General features: G+C 43.0%; 2 protein-coding genes across 3 annotated transcripts in view; both read left to right on the top strand.

Annotated features, from left to right (window-relative positions):
- The window catches only part of IFT74 (intraflagellar transport 74), a 122,733-nt gene extending 118,452 nt beyond the window's left edge, over positions 1-4,281 (top strand). The window contains exon 17 of the mRNA XM_027549091.1: positions 3,781-4,281. Coding sequence (XP_027404892.1) covers positions 3,781-3,833 — 53 coding nt within the window. The 3' untranslated portion in view covers positions 3,834-4,281. The remainder of the gene's footprint in view (positions 1-3,780) is intronic.
- A 183-nt stretch (positions 4,282-4,464) lies between these two features.
- The window catches only part of TEK (TEK receptor tyrosine kinase), a 104,951-nt gene continuing 85,261 nt past the window's right edge, over positions 4,465-24,154 (top strand). Inside the window, exons 1-2 of one of the 2 annotated variants that reach the window (XM_027549071.1) lie at positions 4,465-5,149; positions 6,033-6,424. In XM_027549071.1, coding sequence (XP_027404872.1) covers positions 6,373-6,424 — 52 coding nt within the window. In that variant the 5' untranslated portion in view covers positions 4,465-5,149; positions 6,033-6,372. Of the gene's footprint in view, positions 5,150-5,799; positions 6,425-24,154 lie in introns of those variants that run through there. The other variant, XM_027549072.1, reaches the window with a different exon arrangement.

Raw genomic sequence — 24,154 nt, 5'->3', positions numbered from 1 at the left:
TCAAAAGCAGAGACCACATCGTCTATATCTGTGTCTCTTCCTACAACAATTAGCACAGCGCTTGCCATTTAGATGCTAAAAAAAAAGATTTAGAGTAAATGGGGTTCTGAGAGGGTCAGGTATTTTCCATGGCCATCAACTCTGCTCCAGACCAAAGTGGGTGTTGCCACTTTAACTGTGGTGTCTGGGCTGAAGACCAAGACTGAATTGTTGATGACCGTTCCTTTTCTGCTAGCCACTGCTAGGTACAGTGGGTTCACAAAGAGAGTTCAGAAAAGTCCTTGAGAAGCCTGATGTGATGGCTGTGGTGCTTCAGTGCCCACAGACCTGCAAAAGGCAGAATCCCACGGCTGCACGGCGGGAAGCTGACAGTCCACTCTGCTCACCTCCCACAGGCTGAAGTTCACCTGCATTCTGTTGCATATTTGCCAGTGGATGTTTTAAGGTGCATCCTACTGCCCTGGGTCAACTGTCTCAAGGATTTTCCCCCAATTGTATTCATTTGTGCATATAGATTCATTAGTTCTTTAAAGCTGAAAGTATAGAAAATTATAAAGAAAATAAAGATCGGGTTTTCAATAATCCAGAAATAGTAACTTTTAACATTTTGCTGTGTATTTTATATATGTTTGTATATATATATATATGTATGATAGATAAATATACATGTATAGAGAGTGTATGCATGTGTGTAAATTTCATGCTGTCTGAACTGTTTTTTCTCCCAAATACACCGTGAAAGTGAAAGTGAAAGTTGCTCAGTTGTGTTCCACTCTCTGCAACCCCATGGACTATACAGTCCATGGAATTCTCCAGGCCAGAATACTAGAGTGGGTAGCCTTTCCCTTCTCCAGGGGATCTTCCCAACACAGGGATCAAAACCAAGAATCAAACCCAGGTCTCCCGCATTGCAGGCAGATTCTTTACCAGCTGATCCATAAGGGAAGCCCATAATATACCATAAGCATCCTTTAATGTTTCCATGTCAGTATGCTTCCATCACAACATTTTGACATTTGCCTGGTATTTCACTGCTTACCATAATTTATATTAAAAAATCCATTTTTTTGGCTGCTTAGAATACTTCCAGGTTTTGATATTTTTTAACAGTTTATTTATTTGTGGCTGCACTGGGTCTTCATTACTGTGTATGGACATTCTCTATTGAGTGTGGGATATTCTCTAGTTGTGTGCGGGCTTCTCATTGCGGTGGCTTCTCTTGTTGCCGAGCGTGAGCTCTAGAGCGCAGGCTTAGCAGTTGTGGTACACAGGCTTAGTTGTTTCGCAGAACGTGGAATCTTCCCGGACCAGAGATCGAACCCGTGTCCCCTGCATTGGCATTGCAGTTTCTTAACCACTAGACCACCAAGGAAGCCTCAGATTTTTATTATTATCAACAATACTTCAGACATAAATGTTGGGGCACAAATTTGCTTTGGGCTTGCATTATATTGTAAGAGTGGACCTTTTGGGCCAGAGAATATGCATCTAAGACTTTTGCTACATATTTGTGATAGTGGCCTCTAGACATGCAGTACTAACACAGTAGGAACATTGTGTAAGTTATTTCCCATACCTCATCACATTTTTAATTTATCCATTGCTAGTTTTGTTAATCCATCTCAAAGACTTTTACTGTTTTCTGTAGATGTTTTTTCACATATTAAGTACAAAAAGGAGAGGTGAGAAAATGAAACATCAGCCAAGTGCCTCATTTCTTTGCTTATTTTCCTTGCTTGTGTATTAGTTTGGTTTTCTCTCTTGTTCTGCTATAACCGTGTCTAGAAAACTCACACATAGCCAGCTTGACCAGTGAGGAAGTCCCTTTCCCTTCCCTAGAGCATGGCAGTGGGGTGCCCACAGACTCTGATATTACTTCCTGCTATTTTGGAAGCACAGTGATAAATGTCTACATTTGGGATTCCCTGGTGGCTCAGTGGTAAAGAAGCTGCCTGCCAATGCAGGAGACATTGGTTTGATCCCTGATCTGGGAAGATCGCACATGCTGTGGAGCAACTAAGCCCAGGCACCACAACTACTGAACCTGTGTTCTAGAGTGCAGGAGCCACAACGACTGAAGCCCAGCTTCCCTGGAGCCTGTGCTCTGCAGTAAGAAAAGCCACCCCACTGAGGAGGCAGTGCACAGCAACTAGAGGGTAGCCATTGCTCTCCACAACTAGACAAAAGCCCGCATGACAAGGAAGACCCGCAACAGCCAAAAATAAATAAATAAAAGTTTTAAATGTCTGCATTTATCAGTGTCATCAAACTTTTCCATTACCTGTCAAGTTTCAAATTCTTTCCTAAGGCCTGATTTCTTTCCTAAACACCTGGGTTGGTGTTTGTGACGTTGGCTACATTTCTCTTTATCTACTTTTTTGCACATTGTGGTCTACAGATGAACTGTGAGAAAGAGAGCCATATATGAAACTTTGCAAAAAAATTGGAAACCAAGAGACCAGGATTCTAATACTCCCTCTGCTACCCACAGGTGCTCAGGTTACTTAGCCTTTGTTGGATTTTGCTTCCTCATTGCAGATAACTCTATATTGCAGTCCAGGGGTGGTGTGGTGGTTGCGGATGGAGAAGAAACTTATAGAAAGCCCTTATTAAATATGTACTTGTGCCAGATACTATGTATATGTTACCTCATGAATTAGACATTATTTGCTTCCATTTTAAAGATGAGGAATCTGAGATTCAGAGATATGAGTTAAATTTGCAATCTAGGGTTGCCTGACTCCAAAGACTTTTCAAGGTATGAGTATATAAACAATGATGGGAGTCTTTTCATTCATGTGTTAGTTCATTACTTAATGAACTATTCAAGACCTACTATGACTTACCAGGCACTGTGCTCAGATCTAGGAATTCAGTGGGGAATCAATTGGATATGTTTCCTGCCTCATGAAGGTATCAGTCAGCTGAGGGGAAAAGAGACATTAAAAAGAAGACACAAGTACATGATTACCAATTGTGATTAGTACTGTGAAAAAAAAGGAGAGGATGGTGGGAAGGAATAACAGGGGAGACCTGATTCAGATTGAACAGGTCAGGGAAGACCTTTCTGAACTGAGACCCAGAAGATAACTAGGTATTAATCAGGCCAGAATGAGAAGAGCATTTCAACATTTCTGGGTGGGTGGAACTGCTGAAGGATAGAGAGCTGACCCAGCTGGTCCCCAGCAAGGCTCCTCAGGGTATGGAGATACCCCGATGATGGCTACAGCCAGCTTTCAAGAGAAGGGTTGTGGCCATGTCCAAGTATGTGGTATTTCCTTAATACGTTATGTATTGGGGAAAGTCCTGTCCAGACATGGAAATGGCCTCTCCCTTCCCTTGGAAATTCTGGCATGCCATCCAGTTTTGCAACTTCCCAACCTGTTGCCAATCAGCTTTGCTGACCTATTGGCCCCACACTTGGTAGTGAAGCTCATACTCTTGTTCCTCAATTGGTTCGCCATGTTCTAAGACCAGTAAGGCAGAAAACTGGGTCAGAGCATGTCTGGGAACTTTTGTTCACAAGTTATCTTCACTTTATACCTGGAATTTACACACCAAAGGTTCAGACATCCCAGAGAAAAGTTGCTTCACATTTTAACTAGCTGTATAATCATAGACTCAAGAAACCCAGCTTGCTTATTATATGGGATCAATATTCTGGACAACAGAGAAAAGGATTACATGCAATAATATTTCTGTATCCTGGAAGATGAAATTAAACTACATAGTTCCTTTGCATAATGAAAAAATAAACTGAGTGACATTTCTGGATTACAGAGAGAAGAGTGAAAATGAGTCACCCATTCCAGATAATGGAGGAAAGAACATGACTGGCAGCCCTAGGTAAGAGGAGATCCTTCTAGATGATGGGGAAGGATGAAGCTGATCAGAGGCAGGCGGCCCAGGTAAGGACACAAGCAACACCTTCAGCCCGCAAGAACCGGCAAACAGGAAGGAGCAAGAGCAGTGACCGCTTCCTTGTGTGCCCATCAAGCACAAACGGGAAGCTTTGCCTGGGGGGGAAGGTGCGCTGGGATCTGTTTGTTTCCAAGGCCTTCCTTCCACTGCTGCTCCATATGGCTTTGGGCCAGTGGGCCTCACAAAGTCTCAGATACCCTGTGCTTAAATCACTTTTGTGACCCTCCCACCCCTTAAGTTTTCACAGTGACAAAAATACACAGTTAGCATCTCTGAACTGCTCAGATGAAAGGACCTAGGAATCAGCGTCAGAGAAGGCAATGGCACCCCACTCCAGTACTTTTGCCTAGAAAATCCCATGGACGGAGGAGCCTGGTAGGCTGCAGTCCCTGGGGTCGCTAGGAGTCGGACACGACTGAGCAACTTCACTTTCACTTTTCACTTTCATGCAATGGAGAAGGAAATGGCAACCCACTCCAGTGTTCTTGCCTGGAGAATCCCAGGGACGGGGGAGCCTGATAGGCTGCCATCTATGGGGTCGCAGAGTCGGACACGACTAAAGTGACGCAGCAGCAGCAGCAGGAATCAGCATGGAGATGCTGAGTGGGACAGTTTAGTCATTGAGACTATGAGGTGTTACCATCAGAAGGGGAATTAGTCATATTCAGTCTAAATCCTTCACTTACATAGTTGAGGAAACCGAGGCCTACAGATGGGGAAGTGAATGATCCAAGGCCTCACAGGCAGATCATGGCAGACCTGGGATTAGTACCCAGAATCCCTGACTCCTAGACTGCTTTGTTAGGATGCCAGACTTGAAGCCATCTCAGAGAAGTAGAGACTAGCCTTCTGGAGGAAGCTTTTAGAGACGGAATGGAAGGAAGAAAGGAAATGAATATGTTAACACAATTAACAAAAGTCTCCTATGAATTAGACCCAGTGCCGGATGTTTCTATGTATTTTCAAACATTTAATCCTCTCAAAAATTCCCCTTGATGGAGATATTATTGCTATTTTACAGCTACTGAAATTGACTCAAAGTTTCAGTAACTTGTCTCAGTTTACACATGGCTGAGCCAGTGTTTGAACCCAGGTCTATTGAAAACACAGCCTGAGCTTCTCTACCTTAGCTGCCTGGAAACATCAATCGATTCTCAAGATCATCACTGAGGTGATAAAACCCAAGACAGAAATCAGGCGAGACTAGCAGCATCTGCCGTTTCCTGTGGTGAGTAGGAAAAAGAGCAGAGACCTCTTTCCTAGGGCATAAAGGCAAGGTGATGACTAAGGTATGGGCTTTCCGTGCTAATTTCAGAATTAGTATTTTTGTGATATTGTCATCTGCATAAATTTAGGGTCTCTGAACTTATTGTAGATATGGTTATCCCAGTGGTTATTTTCTTTTTGGTCTATGTACTCCCTCTGCTCTTATAAATAATATTTTTATCCCCACCTAAATCTTAAACTATTTATCCCCACCTAAAACTTACACTATTTGGTTTTTACACAGGTTATTTTAAAAATCTTGTGTATAATTTGTTTCTGAAAGTAAGTTGGCCAGTAACCATGAAATCCCTCCTAGTTATTACTGAAATCCTTCTCTGCCAGTTCTTTAAGAAATTAGATCATCTCCAGATGAGTTGTTAATAAAAAAATAAATGCGGTAGCCAGTAGCATAGATATCTTCGGGCTCTTGGCCAAAAAAGAAGCCATCTGTGTAAAAGAAAACAGGCTAACAATTTTGGACTCTGGTCTCTGTGGCCACATTGAGCATTGACCTCACTGTTAATTAACCCATATTAATTCTTTTGGGCGGGGGGTTGTGTTCTCTCAGCACGAAAACGTCTTTTCCCCATTCAAACCACGTGGGGTTAAAACAAGAAAACAAAAGCCAAAACTGCTCCCCACACCCAAAGCCCCTTCTGTCAGGGCTCCCAAGTAGACCCGTGAGAGCTGTTAGAGGGCTGAGAAGGGCCGGTCATCAGCACATACCATACATAGGTGGAGGGCTTGTTATTCTCAGTTTCCCGCCTCAGAGAGGATACCCCTATTGTTTCTGAAAGTGCTGACCAGGACCCACACTTCCAACTAAAATTCCTCTACCCCTGCAGCAGCAGCAGCAGCAGCAGCCATAGATAAGTGTTTTGATGAATTGCAAGATGGACAGGTCTTACCATGCCCCCAGCCCTGCTGATACCAAACGCCTTTAAGATACAGCCTTTCCCATCCTAATCTACAAAGGAAACAGGAAAAAGGAACTTAAAACTCCCTGTGCTCAGACAGAAATTAGACTGGGACTGCCCGCTTCTGTGCTGTTCCTTCTTGCCTCTGACTTGTAAACAAGACCTAGGAGGACAGGCGAATGGAAAGTCACAAACCTCTGGGTGTTTGAAAGGATCCTTGGGACCTCATGCATGTCCGCGGAAACTGGATGGAGAGATTTGGGGAAGCATGGATTCTTTAGCCGGCTTAGTTCTCTGCGGAGTCAGCTTGCTCCTTTCTGGTAAGGTTTGGCTTTATTATTATTATTTTTTTTTTTTTAAGTTTTTTTTAACCGTGACTCTGGGCTCTCTCACCAACGCTTATTGCTGGTTAACAAGGGGCAGCTGTGTCACGGACTGTTTCTCTGTGAATCTCCATTCAGTAAATGGAAGGATTCACCTGGAAAGTCCTTGTGGTGTGAACTGATTTTTCTAGTTTCCCTTCTGGATTATTGCCCCCTGTGTCACCACAGATGCTGTGGGGACTGACCAGGTCACTTTATTTGAAGAGACATATTTACTGTGGGACATTATTTTACTGCTCCTCATTCTAGCTTGTTTCCTTATTCGATACAAAAAAAGAAGAAACGTGGCTTTACCTGCTTCAGAGGAAATCTTCAGTCACTGAAAAAAAGTCAAATTTATGCTGAGAGTGATGGGGACCCACTTAAGGCACTGTACAGAGTGTCATTTTAAAAATGAGAACAAAAATGCTTTTCTATAAAGGTTTCATATTTGCATCCTATTTTATTCAAAGTGGTCAAATGCTAGGCTTTTTGGGTTTTTTTTTACTATAGATGGGGTCAGGGAGATAAGGGTTATATAATTTGTGTTTTATTTCAAAAACTATTTGGCATATAGTGATTTGTAGTCTTCACTGGCCCAGTGAAATGAAAGTTTAGGCAATTACCCAGATCACTGGCCTCAGGAGTGTATTGAAACCTATTGTGGGTTTAAGGAATGATTGGCCTGAGTATAGACTTAAGGTGTTTGGTGCTCAGATTCTCTAGATGGCGGCGTGGCTCCCACTTCACTTACCCTGTGGGATACCTATGAAAGTGCTATCAAATCACGAAATACAGATCACAGTGTAATGGCCATCAATCTCTCCCCTTCAGTTTGAAAGCATTAGAATTATTATAATGAAAATAGAATTGATATAGGAAATGAATTTGGGAAATTTTACTGAACTTAATGATGTGGACTATGTTAGGTATACTTGGATCAAATTCTACTAAGTATCTGCTATACTATTTTATATTTTTCATGTTTCCAATATTATTAACTATTCAGAAATTAATCCAATAATATAACAGAATTGTATGGAAAGTAGTTTATAGCTCTTCAGTTTGTTGTCAGTAATCAATATATTGATATAGTAATATTTTAAGACTGAGTAACACAAACTGCTGGGAAATGAAAGATTATCTGAGATAGTTTCAGTATTTATGTAGAAAGTGTTTATATTCATGTGGAAATAATGTTGATTTCTCCAACAATATGCACGTTTAAGCCAAATAATTGTCATAATTCCATTCTCAATTTGCTTTTTTTCTGTGTGACATCTATCAGTGACCTTGAAATCTGGAACTGCTTCTTTATCAGGGATTATAGTAATGCAAAGACCAGGGGTATATAGTGGCTCTGAAATACTTCTTTAGGTTAACTACTATACATACACACACACACAAAGACACACACACTCTCTGTTTTAATTTTTTCCCCCCATAGTGATTATGTTATGGCACTTTGCAATATAGGCTTAGAAAACCTGTTGTAAAATCAAACAAAGCAGAAATTAACACAACATTGTAAAGCAACTATACCCCAGTTTTGTTTTAAAGTACTTTTAAACAAACACATATGCAAAAAAATTATGTGGCAAAACAGTTGCTCTGTGTCTAAACCTTAGGTTTCTTGAAAGTACAGCGCTAACTTCAGCAGGCTGAGACTCAAGGAGAGGGGTTCCATGCTCTTGTTGAAAATGAAGGTTAACACCAGTAACGTGGGTTTCTGGAGCAGATCTGCTGTGCTAAATCCTAACTTACATTTTCCATCTAAGCCTCCATGAATATGAACACTGAAGGCTTGAGAGTTGCAACAGCAAGAATCCAGTATGATTATGTCTACAGGCATAGGATCCCATTCTTCCATCCAAACTCCACTGGTGGACTACAGTAATGGAGCAAGGGGCTCATGACTTACAGACTTATCTCTCTAGTTCAGTGAGTTGTTCCTCATTCCCTACTTCTGAACAGATAGAACTAAAAGAATGTCACATTTGCCTCAGTGAAGGTGACTCTGGGTGGTAGATGCTAATGCATAAGAGGATGTATGTAACTTTTAGAAGACTTTTATCAAATCCACCTAGATTCTGGTAGATTTCCCTCCCAATGGAGGATCATGGCCAATACCAGCTTACAAACAAGTTCTCAGAAACATACTAGATTTCCCCTTCTCTCCCATTCTCACCAAACCAGGCTGCTCTCTGTAAAGCATTGTATAGAAAGAACAGCAATAAAACAAATCACTCTCTCTGCTTTATCATAATATGTCCTCTGTGATCAACATGATCCAATGGAAAGTCTCTATAGCATGTCGTCTTGCCTCTTTCCTGTCTCATTTGACATTCTGAGTAACAACCTGGGTTCAGAGATAGTGAGTATCTTTTCTGGAGTGGCGGAGGAGATTCAGTTCTAAGGTCAGGGAAGTGGTCACAGATGGAACCTCTTGATTGGGGTTGGTCTTAGAAGGCTAGTAGCAAGCCTGAGTAATCAAGGGTGGAGGTGTGGAAGCTAGGATCAGAGACACACCTGGAAATTATTCTCAGAGGGAGGTGCTGTGCCCTCTCCCCAGATTCTCTCCTAATCACTGTCTTTGGGAGTTCTGAACCTCTCCCTTTCAGTCCTACCCTGTGAGAACTTCCTTCGAGAGTTTGGTTCTTTTAAAACATCTCTCCTGGAGAGAAGGACTTGTCCAGTTCATCTCAGAAGACTATGCTATATATTCTCGAGGGATTCAGATGGGTGAGCTCCAGGTTTATCTGACATTATCAATTCATCTCCTGGAACTTTATTCTTAAAAAAATGTGTGTGATTGTGTCACCAATTCATTCCCTATAGATGGTTTGTTGGTTAGAGCACAGAATCACGACTCAGATAGATTTGTCTAAGCTGAAACAAAGCCAGAAGATACCACTTCAAAATAGATAAATGTCAAGTTACGCATTCAGTTCAGTTCAGTGGTTCAGTCGTGTCCGACTCTTTGCGACCCCATGAATCGCAGCACACCAGGCCTCCCTGTCCATCACCAACTCCCGGAGTTCACTGAGACTCACGTCCATTGAGTCAGTGATGCCATCCAAGCCATCTCATCCTCTGTCGTCCCCTTCTCCTCCTTCCCCCAATCCCTCCCAGCATCAGAGTCTTCCAATGAGTCAACTCTTCGCATGAGGTGGCCAAAGTACTGGAGTTTGCATTGGGGTTCAATAAATAGATTATGTTCAGTGTCAGATCTGGTGTGTTGAGAGCTCTATGGGTGACATCTAAGTTTTGGTGATACACAAAATTTACAGGAGCCAACACGTCCTTTACTTGCTAAAATGGTAATACGTGGCTGTAAACTGTTTGCTTAGTAAAAATATAAGATCTGACTTAGAGATGGCAATTGCTTCAATCTACTGCTCAAAGCATACCCATTAAACACTGGTGACACTAAGAAATTTGACAGCAAACAGAGTAGACAGGCAGAAGGAAAAGTGCTTTAGACACTTTGTCATATGAGCACATATAGTCAGGAGAGAAGAGATGAAGGAGCAGTATTTTCATGGGTTTCCATTTAGATGACACCATAGATTGATGCTGTATTTCTCCAGGTCTGGGATGCAGGGGCTGAGGGACCTGCACAAAAGATAGTTTGACTTTATTGATAGAAACTTTCTAAAAGCCGGATCACCGTCCCCCTGAGGAGTGAGTTCCCACTCTGAGGAGGGATCAGGTTGGATGGTGGATAGATTTTAGGAATGTGAAAAGAGGATCCTTTTCATTTCACTATCAGTGGCTTCTCATTGATCACTTAGGAGGTAGATAAGGGTTCCGAAGAGCCACCAAGATCTTTGCCCACTGAAATCAAACTGGGTGTGTTTTCTGAATGTGGACCCAGCTACACTCACTTTACACTAAATTGTAACTCAATCAACTTGGCATAGGAGAAGAAAAAGCACATGCCCTTGGGCTGTGATGACTTTTTGAAGCCACTGCTCTGAGACTGAGGTGGAGCTCATCAAGAAGGCAGGAGAAGGAATCTGGAGTATGGATTGTGAGGTTACACACCTGGTTGTTGTTGTTTAGTCACTAAGTCATGCCCAACTCTCTTGTGACCCCATGGACTGTAGTCTACCAGGCTCCTCTGTCCATGAGATTTCCCAGGCAAGAACACTGCAGTGGGTTGCCATTTCCTTCTCCAGGGGATATTCCTAGCCCAGAGATCAAGCCCAGGTCTCCTGCATTAGCAGGCAGTTTATTTACTACTGAGCCAACAGGGACTCTCTTACACACCTGGAGTTAAGCTCAAATTGGGTGACCATGGACCAGTTATTTGACTGCTCTAATACACAGTTTTCTCATCTTTTACAGTTGAGAATACTTTTGACCCCTAGAGTCATTATAAACATCAAGTGTGATAATGCATATGCATTAGTCAGCCAGTAAGAACTCTCTTAGCAAGTGAAGCTAGTATAATTGAAAGAGAACTGTTGCTCTGAGGACCACTGTGCTTGTTTAAGAGCGGTCTAATCTTTTCCAGGTGGAGGGGGTCACTTACTACTCATAGAAGCAGTCTCCTTCTAAAACCCCTCAACATTAGCTGGTTCCTCAAATTTCGTACTGGTCTCTCCCAGTACGAAGCCAGAACACGGCCTGTTTTCTGGTGCTTTCTCTCACCTATCCCATTCATGGCTGTTCCACTTCAGCCACGTCCTTCTCCACGAATGATGTATATTTTCCTCTTGGCTCTTGTTCATGCTGTTCTATCCATTTGGAAAAGACATCCTCTATGCTTGCTCTGCAAACAAAATTCAACTCAGTTTGCCTAGGCCAATTCTTCATGATGTTCTTCTCCTAATTCTGAGTTCCCTTACCACACAGGCTGTGTCTTTGAACTCTGGGCATGTGGATTTAGCCCAGTTAACCTCTAACATCTTTGTTAGAGGTATTGTTTCTTTACTATTCTCCGTAGTGCTTGGAGTTTAATATGCCACAGTAAGAAACTTTTGGTATGCCACAGCAGACCTGAAAAAAAGAGAGAAAGCATTTGTTGTTATACGAAGGGTTTTTAAACATTGAAATAATAATAACAGTAATAATCAATTTCATATATGTATTGAAAGTAGTAATCACTCATATCTTAAAACGTTGGCTTATGTTAAATATCTGATGTAAATAAGGTCAAAAGAAAGTCCCTTTCTTCTCTCAGGTGTGAAACATGAAAGGTATACTCATGAAAGTGGGTTTAACAAGAGCTTTACCTAATACTATGTATTGTATGATTGCTGAATATTACTTTAAAGATATGCATAGTTTTTATTTAATAGATATTTATTGAGTTATTGCCTGCCCATATTCATTCATTCACTCAACTATCATTTCAGTCAGTGAAGACACATTGAGGACTTACTTTGTACCAAATATTGTATTGGATACCAGGAATGCAGAAAAAAGGATGAATCATTTTTTTTCCCCTTGCTAAACTCACTTTTTGGTAGGAAAGATAAATATAGGAGAATAAATTATAAAATGCTATGATAAATACTATAATTATTGTTGTTTTTCAGTAAAGTCATATCTGACTCTTTGCAACCCCATGAACTGCAGCATGCCAGGCTTCCGTGTCCTTCACTATCTCCTGAAGTTTGCCCATACTCACGTCCATTGAGTCAGTGATGCCATCCAACCATCTCATCCTCTGTCACCCCCTTCTCCTCCTGCCCTCAATCTTCCCCAGCATCAGGGGTATATAAAAATCTAGCTTTTCAAGAGCTGTAAAAATACTTATTGGATTCAGTAATTTAAAAAAATGCAATTCTAAAATCCAAATTAAACATAAGTGACTAAAAACATATAATGCTAACTTCATTGCTAAATTTATATGAATATAATTTAATATTGAAAATAATCTGTAGGTTAGATTTTCCTCACTTTCCCAGAACTCCTAAATAATAATGAATATTGCCCCATATTATGGCTGATGTAGTTATGAGTTACTCATGGCCAAATGATTTTAAAACAAAGTAGATAAAAAGGAAAAGGGAAGAAAGAATTTCCCATCAGAAGGAGCACAGAGTGTGAAACAGCAGGGCAAGCTCAGGGAAGTTGAGTAAGGCTAGAATGTAGGGAGGAGGTGGTGAATTAAGGTTGGGTTCAGGTCAGGAAGGGCCTCATTGGCCATATTAAGTCATCTGTACCTCTTTTCTGTACATGTGGAAATTTAGTGTGGTGTTTGTTCTAGTGTATCTGACTTACGTCTTGGAAAATTCACTCTGGTAAGAGTGTGGAGCATGTATTGACACGGCAGAGATTTAGGCCTGGACCAGTTTGGCTTCTCAATTCTCCAGGCAGGAAGGCCCGGATGAAGAGGGGAATTGAAAGTGTTTAGGCGGTGAAACTGTAGGGACTGGTGATAGGTTGTTTATTGGAGGTTGTGGGAAGAGAAGGTGGTGAATAAACATTGCTCCAGGCTTCTGGTTTGGGTGATGGTGCTGCCATTCACTGTGCTGGGAAACATGACAGAAGGAACCTGGTTGATGACAGGCTGGCAAGAAACAAACAATTATTTTGCACGTGTTGATTTTGAGTTTCCATGTTAATGGTGGATATTTAGCAAAACTGGGCTATCTGGGTCTGAAACTCAGAAGAGAACTGGGCAAGGGACTGAGACAGAGGAATCTTTGTGTATAGTAAGTAAGGTCCTGGACATGGACACATACTGAGATTTAAGTGAAGAGAAGAGAAGAGAAGGAGGAGATAGCCTAGGGTTCCGTGAAGAAGCAGTCAAGGAGCTGGCAGGAGAGGCCAACCCAGACAGATTCCTTTCCTGGGATTTCAGAGAATTGGCGTTGCTGTGGCCAAGAAGGAGAGAGTTTAAAGAAGGGGACGATAAGATGGGGCAGCAGGGTGACAGCATCCGCGCTTGGCCTGGGGGCACCAGACTGCAGGTGTGTTGTTTCACAGAGAGCCAGCTGCACTGACAGCACAGCTGAGCCGGAGCTGGGAGGGATGGCGGAGGGTCAGCTGGCATCTCTCCCAGTCTTCAGGAAGGGGAACGTCTAAAGTTGCCTCCCTTAGTTCTGGAATTTTAAACTGATAACCCAATTCCCACCAGTCTAGTCAGACCATTCCTTAATTCTCGTCACATGTGCAGAATGCTTTTTTAGATCAAGACTTGCCTGCTTTCCTCTACATCCCTCCCCCGTTGCCTCCTTTTGTCACTCCGGGACTCTGACCACCCTTCTCCCTTGTTCCTTCCCAAAGGCCACAGGGACAGGTGTGGTCACATGAACCTGCCAGACGGGCAGAGTCCTGACCCTTTTTAACAAAGCTGTTGATTAGTGGGAGTGCGTTCCCACTGCCTAGAGGTGCCATGTCTAACATGGTAGGCACACTTAACAGACAGAGGGAGAAAAAACCTAAAGATGAGCCACGGGAGCCCATCAGGCAGCCAGCAGAGGGACACGTGGGCGGCTGCTGTTTGTTCCCTGCTGGTCACAGCCCCCTGCCCAGGACTTGACCAGTGAGGTGTGTGTAGCAGGCACACCCATCTCAGCAGATCTGTCAGCTTTCCCGCTTTTGTTAGAGGGTGATATCATGCTTCCTGGGGGGAGCACTAGAAGACAATGCCCGGCCACTTTCCTCCAGATACAATAGGCGGAGTCAGGAAGGCAGTATTGACATTGCTGGGGCCGGGGAGGCACTCACTGCTCCGCGGCCGTCAGATGGTGAACCAGCTTAACCTTGGCACATGGAGCCTGGGTTGTGCAAGGCGTCTGGCTCCAGAGCCAAAGGGGACTCCACCCCAGGGACAGAAGTCCTGTAGACATCTGGGAATCTGAGATGGCCCTCGAATTCCCATCCCCTTGTCAAAAAAACAACCATAAAACAACAACAGGACCAGGAATAACAAAAATGACTACCATAGGCTGAATGTCATCATGTGCCAAGAGTTTAATATGACTTTTAATATCTTACAATAATCTCATACAATTGGTATTATTATTTGTTTGTTTAATATAGATGGTGAAACTGAGGCTCACAAAATGTTAGTGACTTCACTAAGGTTAAACTATTGTGGACATTCATTATCTGGGACTGCCCAGCATTCCTGTTTTTCAAAAGCCACCAAGCGTTCCCTCCAGTGATGGGACTGCCAATCACTGATCCGTGTACTGTCAGTCTGATGACAGTGGTTGGTTCAGATGGAGGATGTATGACCCAATAGGGCCACATGGACTGTCCTCTGGGAATTTTTGAGCAAGATGTTCTCTTTCTTCAGTGAGGACACTCTTCACTTGGAGCCATCAGCTTCCTTGGGTGCTTCAAGGAAGCTAGTCTTTGGTAGAACAGAATGAGGGCAGGAACAGAACACAGCCCAGACAGGCAGTCCGGAATTATCTGAGCTCTAGATCAGAGGCCTATCCCAGCCCCTTCCAGTTATGTGAGCCAGCTACATTTCTTTTCTTGTGCTATTTTGAGTTGTTCTCTGTCTCTCGAAAATGAGTAGTCCTGAGCGACCACATGATCTCAGTAGGATTGATGGAGGCAAGAGTTAAACTCAGAATGACCTGAACCCAAACTCTGGGCTTTTTAAAACACTTCACTGTGCTGTCTTCCAACTAGTGTTTCATGGTCACCTCAAGCTGGTTCACAGAAAATGAGACTCATAACAGTACTGCTTACAGTACTTATTCACGTGCTTTGTGGTCAGTCATGTCCAACTCTTTGTGACCCCATGGACTGTAGTCTGCCAGGCTCCTCTGTCCACGGGGCTTTCTAGGCAAGAATACTGGAGTGGGTTGCAATTTCCTCCTCCAGGGGATCTTCCTGACCCATGGATCAAACCCATGTCTCTTGCATCTGCTGCATTGATGGGTGGGTTCTTTGCCACTAGCGCCACTTATTCAGTATCAGTATCAGTTCAGTTGCTCAGTCATGTCTGACTCTTTGTGACCCCATGGACTGCAGCATGCCAGCCTCCTTGTCTATCACCAACTCCCAGAGTTTACTAAAACTCATGTCCATTGAGTTGGTGATGCCATCCAACCATTTCATCCTCTGTCATTCCCTTCTCCTCCCACCTTCAATCTTTCTTAGCATCAGGGTCTTTTCAAATGAGTCAGCTCTTCGCATCATGTGGCCAAAATACTGGAGTTTCAGCTTTAGTATCAGTCCTTCCAATGAACATTCAGGACTGATTCCCTTTAGGATGGACTGGTTGGATCTCCTTGCAGTCCAAGGGACTCTCAAGAGTCTTCTCCAACACCACAGTTCAAAAGCATCAATTCTCCAGCGCTCAGCTTTCTTTATAGTCCAACTCTCACATCCATACGTGACTACTGGAAAAACCATAGCCTTAACTAGACGGACCTTTGTTGGCCAAGTAATGTCTCTGCTTTTTAATATGCTGTCTAGGTTGGTCATAACTTTTCTTCCAAGGAGTAAGTATCTTTTAATTCCTGCAATCACCATCTGCAATGATTTTGGAGCCCAGAAGAATAAAGTCAGCCACTGTTTCCACTAGTTCTCCTTCTATTTGCCATGAAGTGATGGGACTGAATGCCATGATCTTAGTTTTCTAAATGTTGAACTTTAAGCCAACTTTTTCACTCTCTTCTTTCACTTTCATCAAGAGGCTCTTTAGTTCTTCTTCACTTTCTGCCATAAGGGTGGTGTCATCTGCATATCTGAGGTTATTGATATCTCTCCCTGCAATCTTGATTCCAGCTTGTGCTTCATCCAGTCCAGCGTTTCTCATGATGTTCTCTGCACGTAAGTTAAATAAGCAGGGTGACAATATACAGCCTTGATGTACTCCTTTTCCTATTTGGAACCAGTCTGTTGTTCCATGTCCAGTTCTAACTGTTGCTTCCTGACTTGCATACAGATTTCTCAAGAGGCAGGTCAGGTGGTCTGGTGTTCCCATCTCTTTCAGAATTTTCCAGAGTTGATTGTGATAAATTCACATAGTTCAAGGGGAAGATTTTAAAAGATACTACTTTAAATATACACTGTATGGTGTGGGTATATAACGAGCACTCAGTAAAAATCTGATGTTCTTTTTCACTTATAAACAAAGCTAGAGGCGCTTATGTCACTTAATGTCCATCTTTTCAAAGCACATCTCTATCCATGAGGGTAGGCAATTCATTCTATGCCAGATGGAGCTCCCCACCTTTCCTTGAGGTAACTCCCTGTTGTTGAGTTACTACCCCACTGCCTCCTTTTGTCCTAAGCCTGGCCTTGTCTCAGAACAAGGGGAGAAATCCTTAGAGCTGTGTGTTCTTGGGCTCTGGCTAAAAATCTGGAGTGTCAGGTAGGGAGTTCCTTCCATGGCCCTACCAGCTGGCAAGGTGGTGCTCCCCATTTTTTCTCCTGCCAGCCCCCAATTTCCTCTTTTCTCACTTTTCTCCTAACTGAAAAGTGTCTCTAGGATGCTTTGCTCTAGATTGTTCCCACCTCATTTATCCCAAACCTATGAATTCCTCGTTCTTGAAAATCTTACGTGGCATTGTCAATTCCCAGTGCAGTGTGCCTCACTTCAGACTAAGCTCATTCCTGGTAGATGATTTGGGAAGTGATCCCAGGGAGCAAGAATGAGGGGCTAGGGGAATGGAAGCGTACAAGCATGTACTGTCATGTTGGCCACTGACTCAAAAGCCTGGTGAAGTGAAACGTTAGTTGCTCAGTCGAGTCTGACACTTTGCGACCCTGTGGGCTGCATGTAATCCACCAGGCTTCTCTGTCCATGGAATTCTCCAGGCAAGAATACTGGAGTGGGTAGCCATGCCCTCCTCCAGGGCATCTTCCTGACCAAGGGATTGAGCCTGGGTCTCCTGCATTGCAGGTGGATTCTTTACCATCTGAGCCCCCAGAGAAGCCCCAAATGCTGGTGCTCCACACCTTCTAAGGAGCCTCATGAAATGTAGCTCTGGGCCTTCATACTTTGCTTTCCTTCCCTTTGTTCCAGGCTCATGTAGACGCAAGAAGCCGATAAGTTACTGGGGTCCTGCGCTGTTGTGCCAGGAAGTCCCAGGGGAGGAAGTGTGAGATCCTCTCACAGGCTCTGAGTGAGCTACTTTGAGGTTCCATCTGCTCAAAGCTGATGGAGGCCTGCTCAGAAGTGATTGCAGAAGCATTGGAGCTAAAGTGGGAATGGGGAAGATTTGCATTGGTCTCCAAGAGGTGTTGGATACAGGCACCCTTGCGTTTGTCCCTGACATAGAACTTAGAATATTAAATCGCAATTTACAGTGTACTTGATGGTTTTCCCACTAGGCTACGGGCTGAATGACACATTAGCATTCTCTGCACCAAATATAGTATCCTGGCTGCAAGAAAAATGCTTTAATAACAGTTTTGCATCGGATTCAGTGTTCTGACCAGTGCTTCCCCAAGTGTCCTAGATACACTATTTCTGGCCTGAAAGATGATTTTATGTGATGCAATTTAAACAGAGCATTTTTAATTATGAAATTAATATGTGTATATAGATATATGTGTGTATAGATGTTGTGTAGTTGCTAAGTTGTGTATGACTCTTTGTGACTCTATGGACTGTAGCTTCTTCTGTCTGTGGAATTTCTTAGGCAAGAATACTGGAGTGGGTTGCCATTTCCTTCTCCAGGAGACCTTCCCGACCCAGGTTGAACCCAAGTCTCCTGCTTGGCAGGTGGATTCTTTACCACTGAGCCACCTGGAAAGTCCATATGTGTGTATATATCATAACAATCATGTACTTTCATGAGTATTTTGGCATTATATGAGGCTAAGAAAAAAAAGATGAATTAACTTAAAGAGAATGGTTAATAGAATAATTATTATACAAGTCTCATGTAGACTCAGCAAAAATCATGAAAATACTGTCTAAATTAATGCAATTTGAGAGACACTGCTCTAAAAGAATGAAGTAACCAATACTTTTTTAGAACTCTATGTGTGTGTTCAGATTAAAAATGGAAAAGTAATTTGGGCACATAAATAATACTAATGGATTAAGCAGAAGGGAGTCTCTTGGTGATCAACCTGTCTCAGAGGACTGACTTAGACTCTATTCTTGCTCCTCTTAGGAAACCTGGAAAGGGGACATTTATTAATAAATTACAGTTAAGACCTAGTTTACCCCTTGGGCACCCTGAGCATTCCTCAGAAAAGGCCCAGCAGTCAGCATGCAAAGTAGTGGGCAGTGGCAAAAGTGGAGGAACAAGTAGGTCAGTTATATGCATTCATTCAAGCAAACATTTAGTGAGCCCTTTCTGTGTGTGGGGAATCTGCTGGGCATTCAAGTTACAAACATGGTTAAGAGAGGGATCTGACCTCAGGTGGCTTTTAGTCTGGCAGGTGAGAAGCTCTGCTCTGTTAGAGGCAGATGGTGCGCGTAGGGAATATCGAGGCTGGAGGGAGTTATTCTGGAAGAAAACATGGGTGTCACCAAGAGGGCGACGTTTGAGAAGGATGAGCAGGATTGTGCCTTGTGGAAAATCAGGAGTGGAAGTGAGGAAGAAAGGTGTTCTAGGCTGAGGAAGAAGCATGAAAAATGAGGGATAAAAAGTTTAAGAAATGTTTGTGCAATGGTTCTATGTGGCTACCCTGTAGGGTACAAAGACCGAAGCTGGGGAGGTGGACTGGGGAGAAGGTAACTGGGCTTGAGGTTGGCTGAGTGGGCAGGGTCAGAGTCAGTTATGGGAGTTGTCAGGATATGGGATGAAGCCCTGTGAGGGGGTGACATTGCCAAAAAGAGGAGAAAGGGTTTGTTTCGGGAACACCTATGTCAAGGGGTGATGTGGGTGGAGGAAGAGGAAGCTGAAAGCGACAAGCCAAAGGAGGAGGGAGTTTCTCATCTACATCAAAATGTACAAAGGCAGGAGCCAGGATCACGAGAGAGACTGGAGAATTTGGCAGTTAGGTATTGCTGCTAAGCATTTCTAGTGGATGGGCAGGGCCTGGGTTGAAGAGTAAGCGGGAGGTAAGGAAATGGAGTAAGCAAGCCTAGATTCCTCTCTGGGAGATGTCCCATGTCACGGCAGCTTCCTGTTTCTGTGTGCTTTTCTGTAAAGTTGATTCTAGGCTGATCTAGTAGAAGGGTGAGGTGCCCTCTGCCATTGTTGGCTCAGGGTGCTAGGAGGATATGCCAAGGTTTGAAGGAAAGAGAGAAAACCTCTTCCATCACAGGTATTCTCCCCTTCCCATGGATGTTGTCTCAAATTGCCTGAATTAGATAATTATTTTAATTTCAAAAATGTTTGGTAATGGAGGTACACAGGGGAGCCACACACCACTACCTGGAATGAGGAATATTAGAACCGACAAAGACTCAAAAGATTATCTAATCCAGGGTTATTGAATTGTTTTCTCACACAATACTAATTCCAGGAGAATTGTTGAATTCCACCCCCCCCCTTTTTTTTTAGTGTAACGTGGAGCTAATGTTTGATACCTTAAGTAATACTGTTTTGATTGAACCTGCTCCTTTTACAGATACTGAGGCCCCGGGAGTTTAGCACTTTGCACAAGCTTACTCAGCTCATTAGAGGCCATTTCTTCACTTTAGCAGGGAGTGTGGAAAGCAATATAAATTAGATGTATTGTTTGGTCAGACTGCCTGGGCTTCCATTCCAGTTTTACCATAGAATTGGTTAGCTATCGCTGTGTAACAAACTACTCCCAAAACCCGTTGACTAAACCAACATTTATCATTCCTCACATGTCTTTGTGCGATTTGCGGTTCACCTGATGTATGCTGAGTACCACTCGGAGGTTCTGCTTCAGATTGCAGCAGCTGCTGCAGCTCTGCCTCTTGCTGTAGGTGTGCCAGTTGTCTGGGTGACCTGCTCACATGTATCTCATCCTTCTTGGATCAGCCCGGGGGGTGTTGTTCTAATGGTGATGTTAGAAACACAAGAGCACTAAGTAGAAACAAATGAACAAGTGAGTCTTCTCAAGGCTTAGGCTGTGAACTAGCACACTGTCATTCCCTAAGTCAAGGTCTGGGAACTATGTTCTGCCCATGGTGTGGCCAAAGCAAGGGAATGATGCAAAAGGGAGCTGAAGATTGGGGGTCAACAATTCAATCTACTACAGCTACTACTAGCTTTGCACTGTGGTGCAAGTTACTTGTTTTCATCTGAAAAACAAGCATCATTAAAAAAAAAAATGAAAAACAAGCATCATAATAGTACTTACCTTTTGGGGCTTGGGGAGGGGGAATTAAATGAATTTGTTCATGTAAACCATTAAGACCAGCACTTAAACTTAGAAAACACTAAGTAAATACTAAGATTGCCACTAATTTTATCCACCTACCCATCACCATCCATGCATGATGGAGAATATTTGGGGTCTTTGCCACCAGAGTGGCTATGGAAGGTTTCGGGTTGACTTGATGAACTAGCTTAGCATCGGCCATTTCCCACCAGCAGAAGGGCTCAGAGGAGAGATCTGAAAATCCTCCAAACCACTCATTTATAAAGTCCTCTCTTTGTCTTCTAAGTGATTATATGGCCTCTGGCAGCTTGGGCTGGCTTGGTGCTGCCCTGTTCTCCCAGCCTCCGCACCACATGCCCCTCCCCCGCAGTGTATCTCTCACACCCAGAGTCAGCAGAGATTTTCACACAAACCATCTGCCAGGAGGTGTGGAACTGGAGCCAGAAACACGTAACAGCTGCAGAAGCTCAGCTGTATTCCAAGGCCTGTAGTAATCTCACAGCAGTCCTGGACACAGCCCTGACCACTGACTGGCTCTAGAGTACACAAGCCTCAGCAGAGTGTGATTCCAATGTGAGTAATACATGAATTCTGCCAGCTCCTTCTGGAATCAAACAAAAAACTGGTTTCTTTCTTTTTTTTTTTTTTTTTGCCATTTGGGGGAAAATCATTCATTGCATCACTGTCTTCCCATTAAGTCTGGGAGAGCCAGTGACTCAAGCTAACTTCTGCTAGAGGCTCTCTTCCTCTCCTCGAGGCTGCTTCCTGATGAAACTCATGGTTTAGGACCCCCCACCAAGCCCACCTTTCACCTTGACAGGTGGTATTATGTGCCACATGAATCTAGACTGTGCAGTAGTGGGGTAACTGTGTGACCGTAGGCAAGTCATTTCACCTTCCTGTAGAATGGGGATAATAGTATTACCACACCAAAGAGTTGTGAGGATTATATGATACAGGTAGGTCAAATGCTTAGCCAAGTGCGTGTTCATAAAAAATGCTCAATAAATATTAGCTATCATTATTTCTTCTGTCTCCCTATGCCACTAGCTATTACTCCTAGGAGCACTCTTGTCTCCAAGATATTGTATAAATGTCACTCTGTTCTATTCCATCCCACTTTGTCTTATCTCCTTCCTTCCTAATCCATTCTAGTCTTTAGTATTATTTGAGCTCTTACTCTGTGCTTAACACTGGTCCAGCAAGTATAAAGATGAATGAAACAAAGTCTGTGTTGCTATGGAGGTTGCTGTTGGGATGTTTAAGTTGCAGATGGTCGTACAGTAGGTTCTTCTTACTCATGGTAGCTGTATTCTGTAAACCACCAAAACTGAGTTAGATTTCTGCAAGTCCAAATGTTTTTGTGACCTGATCAATGCATAACCCAGTTTTGCATTTGTGTGTATTGTTTTTGCCAACAAAAATTGTAAAAATGTGAAAAAGTGGCACCAAATAAACCATCCAGCGGACACTGGTTTTCTGTTTGAGAGCCCAGTAGAACAATGCCTTGTTTCACCTCAGTCGGGAACAGATGTGTCTGATGACTCAGGGTTTTCCCTGCTCTGCCTGTGTGTTCAGGTGACTGGGAAGGCAACATGAGTATCAATTTTGAGGTTATAAATAAATTATAGGCAAATTCATAAATATAGAATCAACTAATGATGTGTGCGTGCGTACTTGGTCATATCCAACTCTTTGCAACCCATGGACTGTAGCCTGCAAGGCTCCTCTGTCCACGAGATTCTTCAGGCAAGCATAATGGAGTGGGTTGCCATTTCCTCTTGCAGGGGATCTTTCCCGCCCAGGGATTGAACCCATGTCTCTTGGATCTCCTGAATTGGCAGGCAGATTCTTTACACTGAGCCACCTGGGAAGCCCAACTAATGATGAGGATAGACTGTTCATACACGAATGCATAAATGACGCAAACTGCACTAAAGTTTCCATAGACGCACAGGGGAAGCACGGGAGAGACAGCAACGGATTCCTTCTGGGGCAATTGGGGTCCTTTGGCTGGAATCAGACTTTCAAACGCAAGAGGGCATTTCTTTCTTCTTTTTTTTTTTTGAGATGAGCAAATTTAATTTTTTGAATTGTTGTATAATTGCTTTATAATGTTGTGTTAGTTTCTGCTGTACAACAAAGTGAATCAGCTACATTTATCCCCTCCCTTTTGAGTCTCCCTCCCACCACTGCCCACCCCCTATCCCACTAGGTCATCGCAGAGCACCGAGAGGGCATTTCTGACAGCAGGCAGTAGAGATGGAAGCATGTGGCTGGGTACAGCCAAATCGGTCAGATTAGGGCTTGTGGGTAGCAGGATTTCTGTGTACTGTGTAGCCCAGATGTGACTGGATAGCTTGCAGCAGGCCTCTTCTCACCCACATCCAGTTAGAAGCAAGACTCAGCACTTTGAGATGCCAAACAAGGTAAAACGATCCAACTCTGTGGCATCAGCAAGTAACAAAGCGCTTTCGCTGGGTCAGAGGAGAAGATGATCTGTGTTGTCCAGTGTGTAAAATAATAAATTCAGGAGTCGACAACTCCCCTTTCCTCTGGCTAAATTCCTCTCCAGCTCCAAGCCTCCTTGTTTCTCCTCCCTGCCTCCCACAGCCTCTACTCTTCCAGGCAATTCCACTTTGCATACGTCACTCTGCAATACAACAGCCAGCCTGGGGATCCAGCCCTTCTCCTCTGGAATCTTAGCAGAGATCCTGTATTGTTCCTCAAGTTTGGCTTTCAGGAATTTCCTCTTCCCTCCATTCCTCACTCCATGGGGATTATTCAAGTATTTGTCCAGTGAAATATTTCCTCCATATTTTGGCATAAGTACAAGGTCCCAGGTGAGTTACCACTTCCCATCACTGCCTCTACCGGTCATTCCTGACAGATAAGTCATGGTAGACATACATTTTTTTCAGGTTGATATAAATCTTTTTTTCCCCAGTTTTATTGTGATATTGACATTCAACATTGTATAGAGGTTTCTGCAGTTTTTAAAGAGCCCAGTCCAGGCCCTAACCACAGTAGATATTCAATAAATGAATAGGTTTCTGCTAATCTGATTTGGGGGAAAGTTACATTTTTGTCATATTTTCTTCTACAAAACAGATACATAATTTTAACTACTATAATTTTCTTATGTATTTCTCAGCAAGATTTTGTAATTTTCATCACATTCAGTTCTAAACATTTCTTCCTAACAATTCTCATCAAAAGATGTTGCTTTCTAGAATCTTTACAAGAGCAGCTATAACTGATTCGCTTTGCTGTACAGCAGAAACTAAAACAACATCGTAAATTAACTATAGTCAAATAAAAATTGGAAAAAAATGGAGTCAGCATATACTGGCCCACCCTGAGTTTGAGGACTATATAGAACTATTTGTGAAAATGCCTGTAAATGATACCTACAATAAATACAACATAGCATTAGGGGGAAAAATATTGTTTTAAAAAAATTAACAAAATAATTATGATTTTTTTTTTTTTTGGCCATGCCCT

The sequence above is a fragment of the Bos indicus x Bos taurus genome, chromosome 8 (assembly GCF_003369695.1).
Source record: "Bos indicus x Bos taurus breed Angus x Brahman F1 hybrid chromosome 8, Bos_hybrid_MaternalHap_v2.0, whole genome shotgun sequence".
Lineage (NCBI taxonomy): Eukaryota > Metazoa > Chordata > Mammalia > Artiodactyla > Bovidae > Bos > Bos indicus x Bos taurus.
Note: the sequence above shows the minus strand (reverse complement) of the source record. Positions and strands in the feature narration are given on the sequence as shown.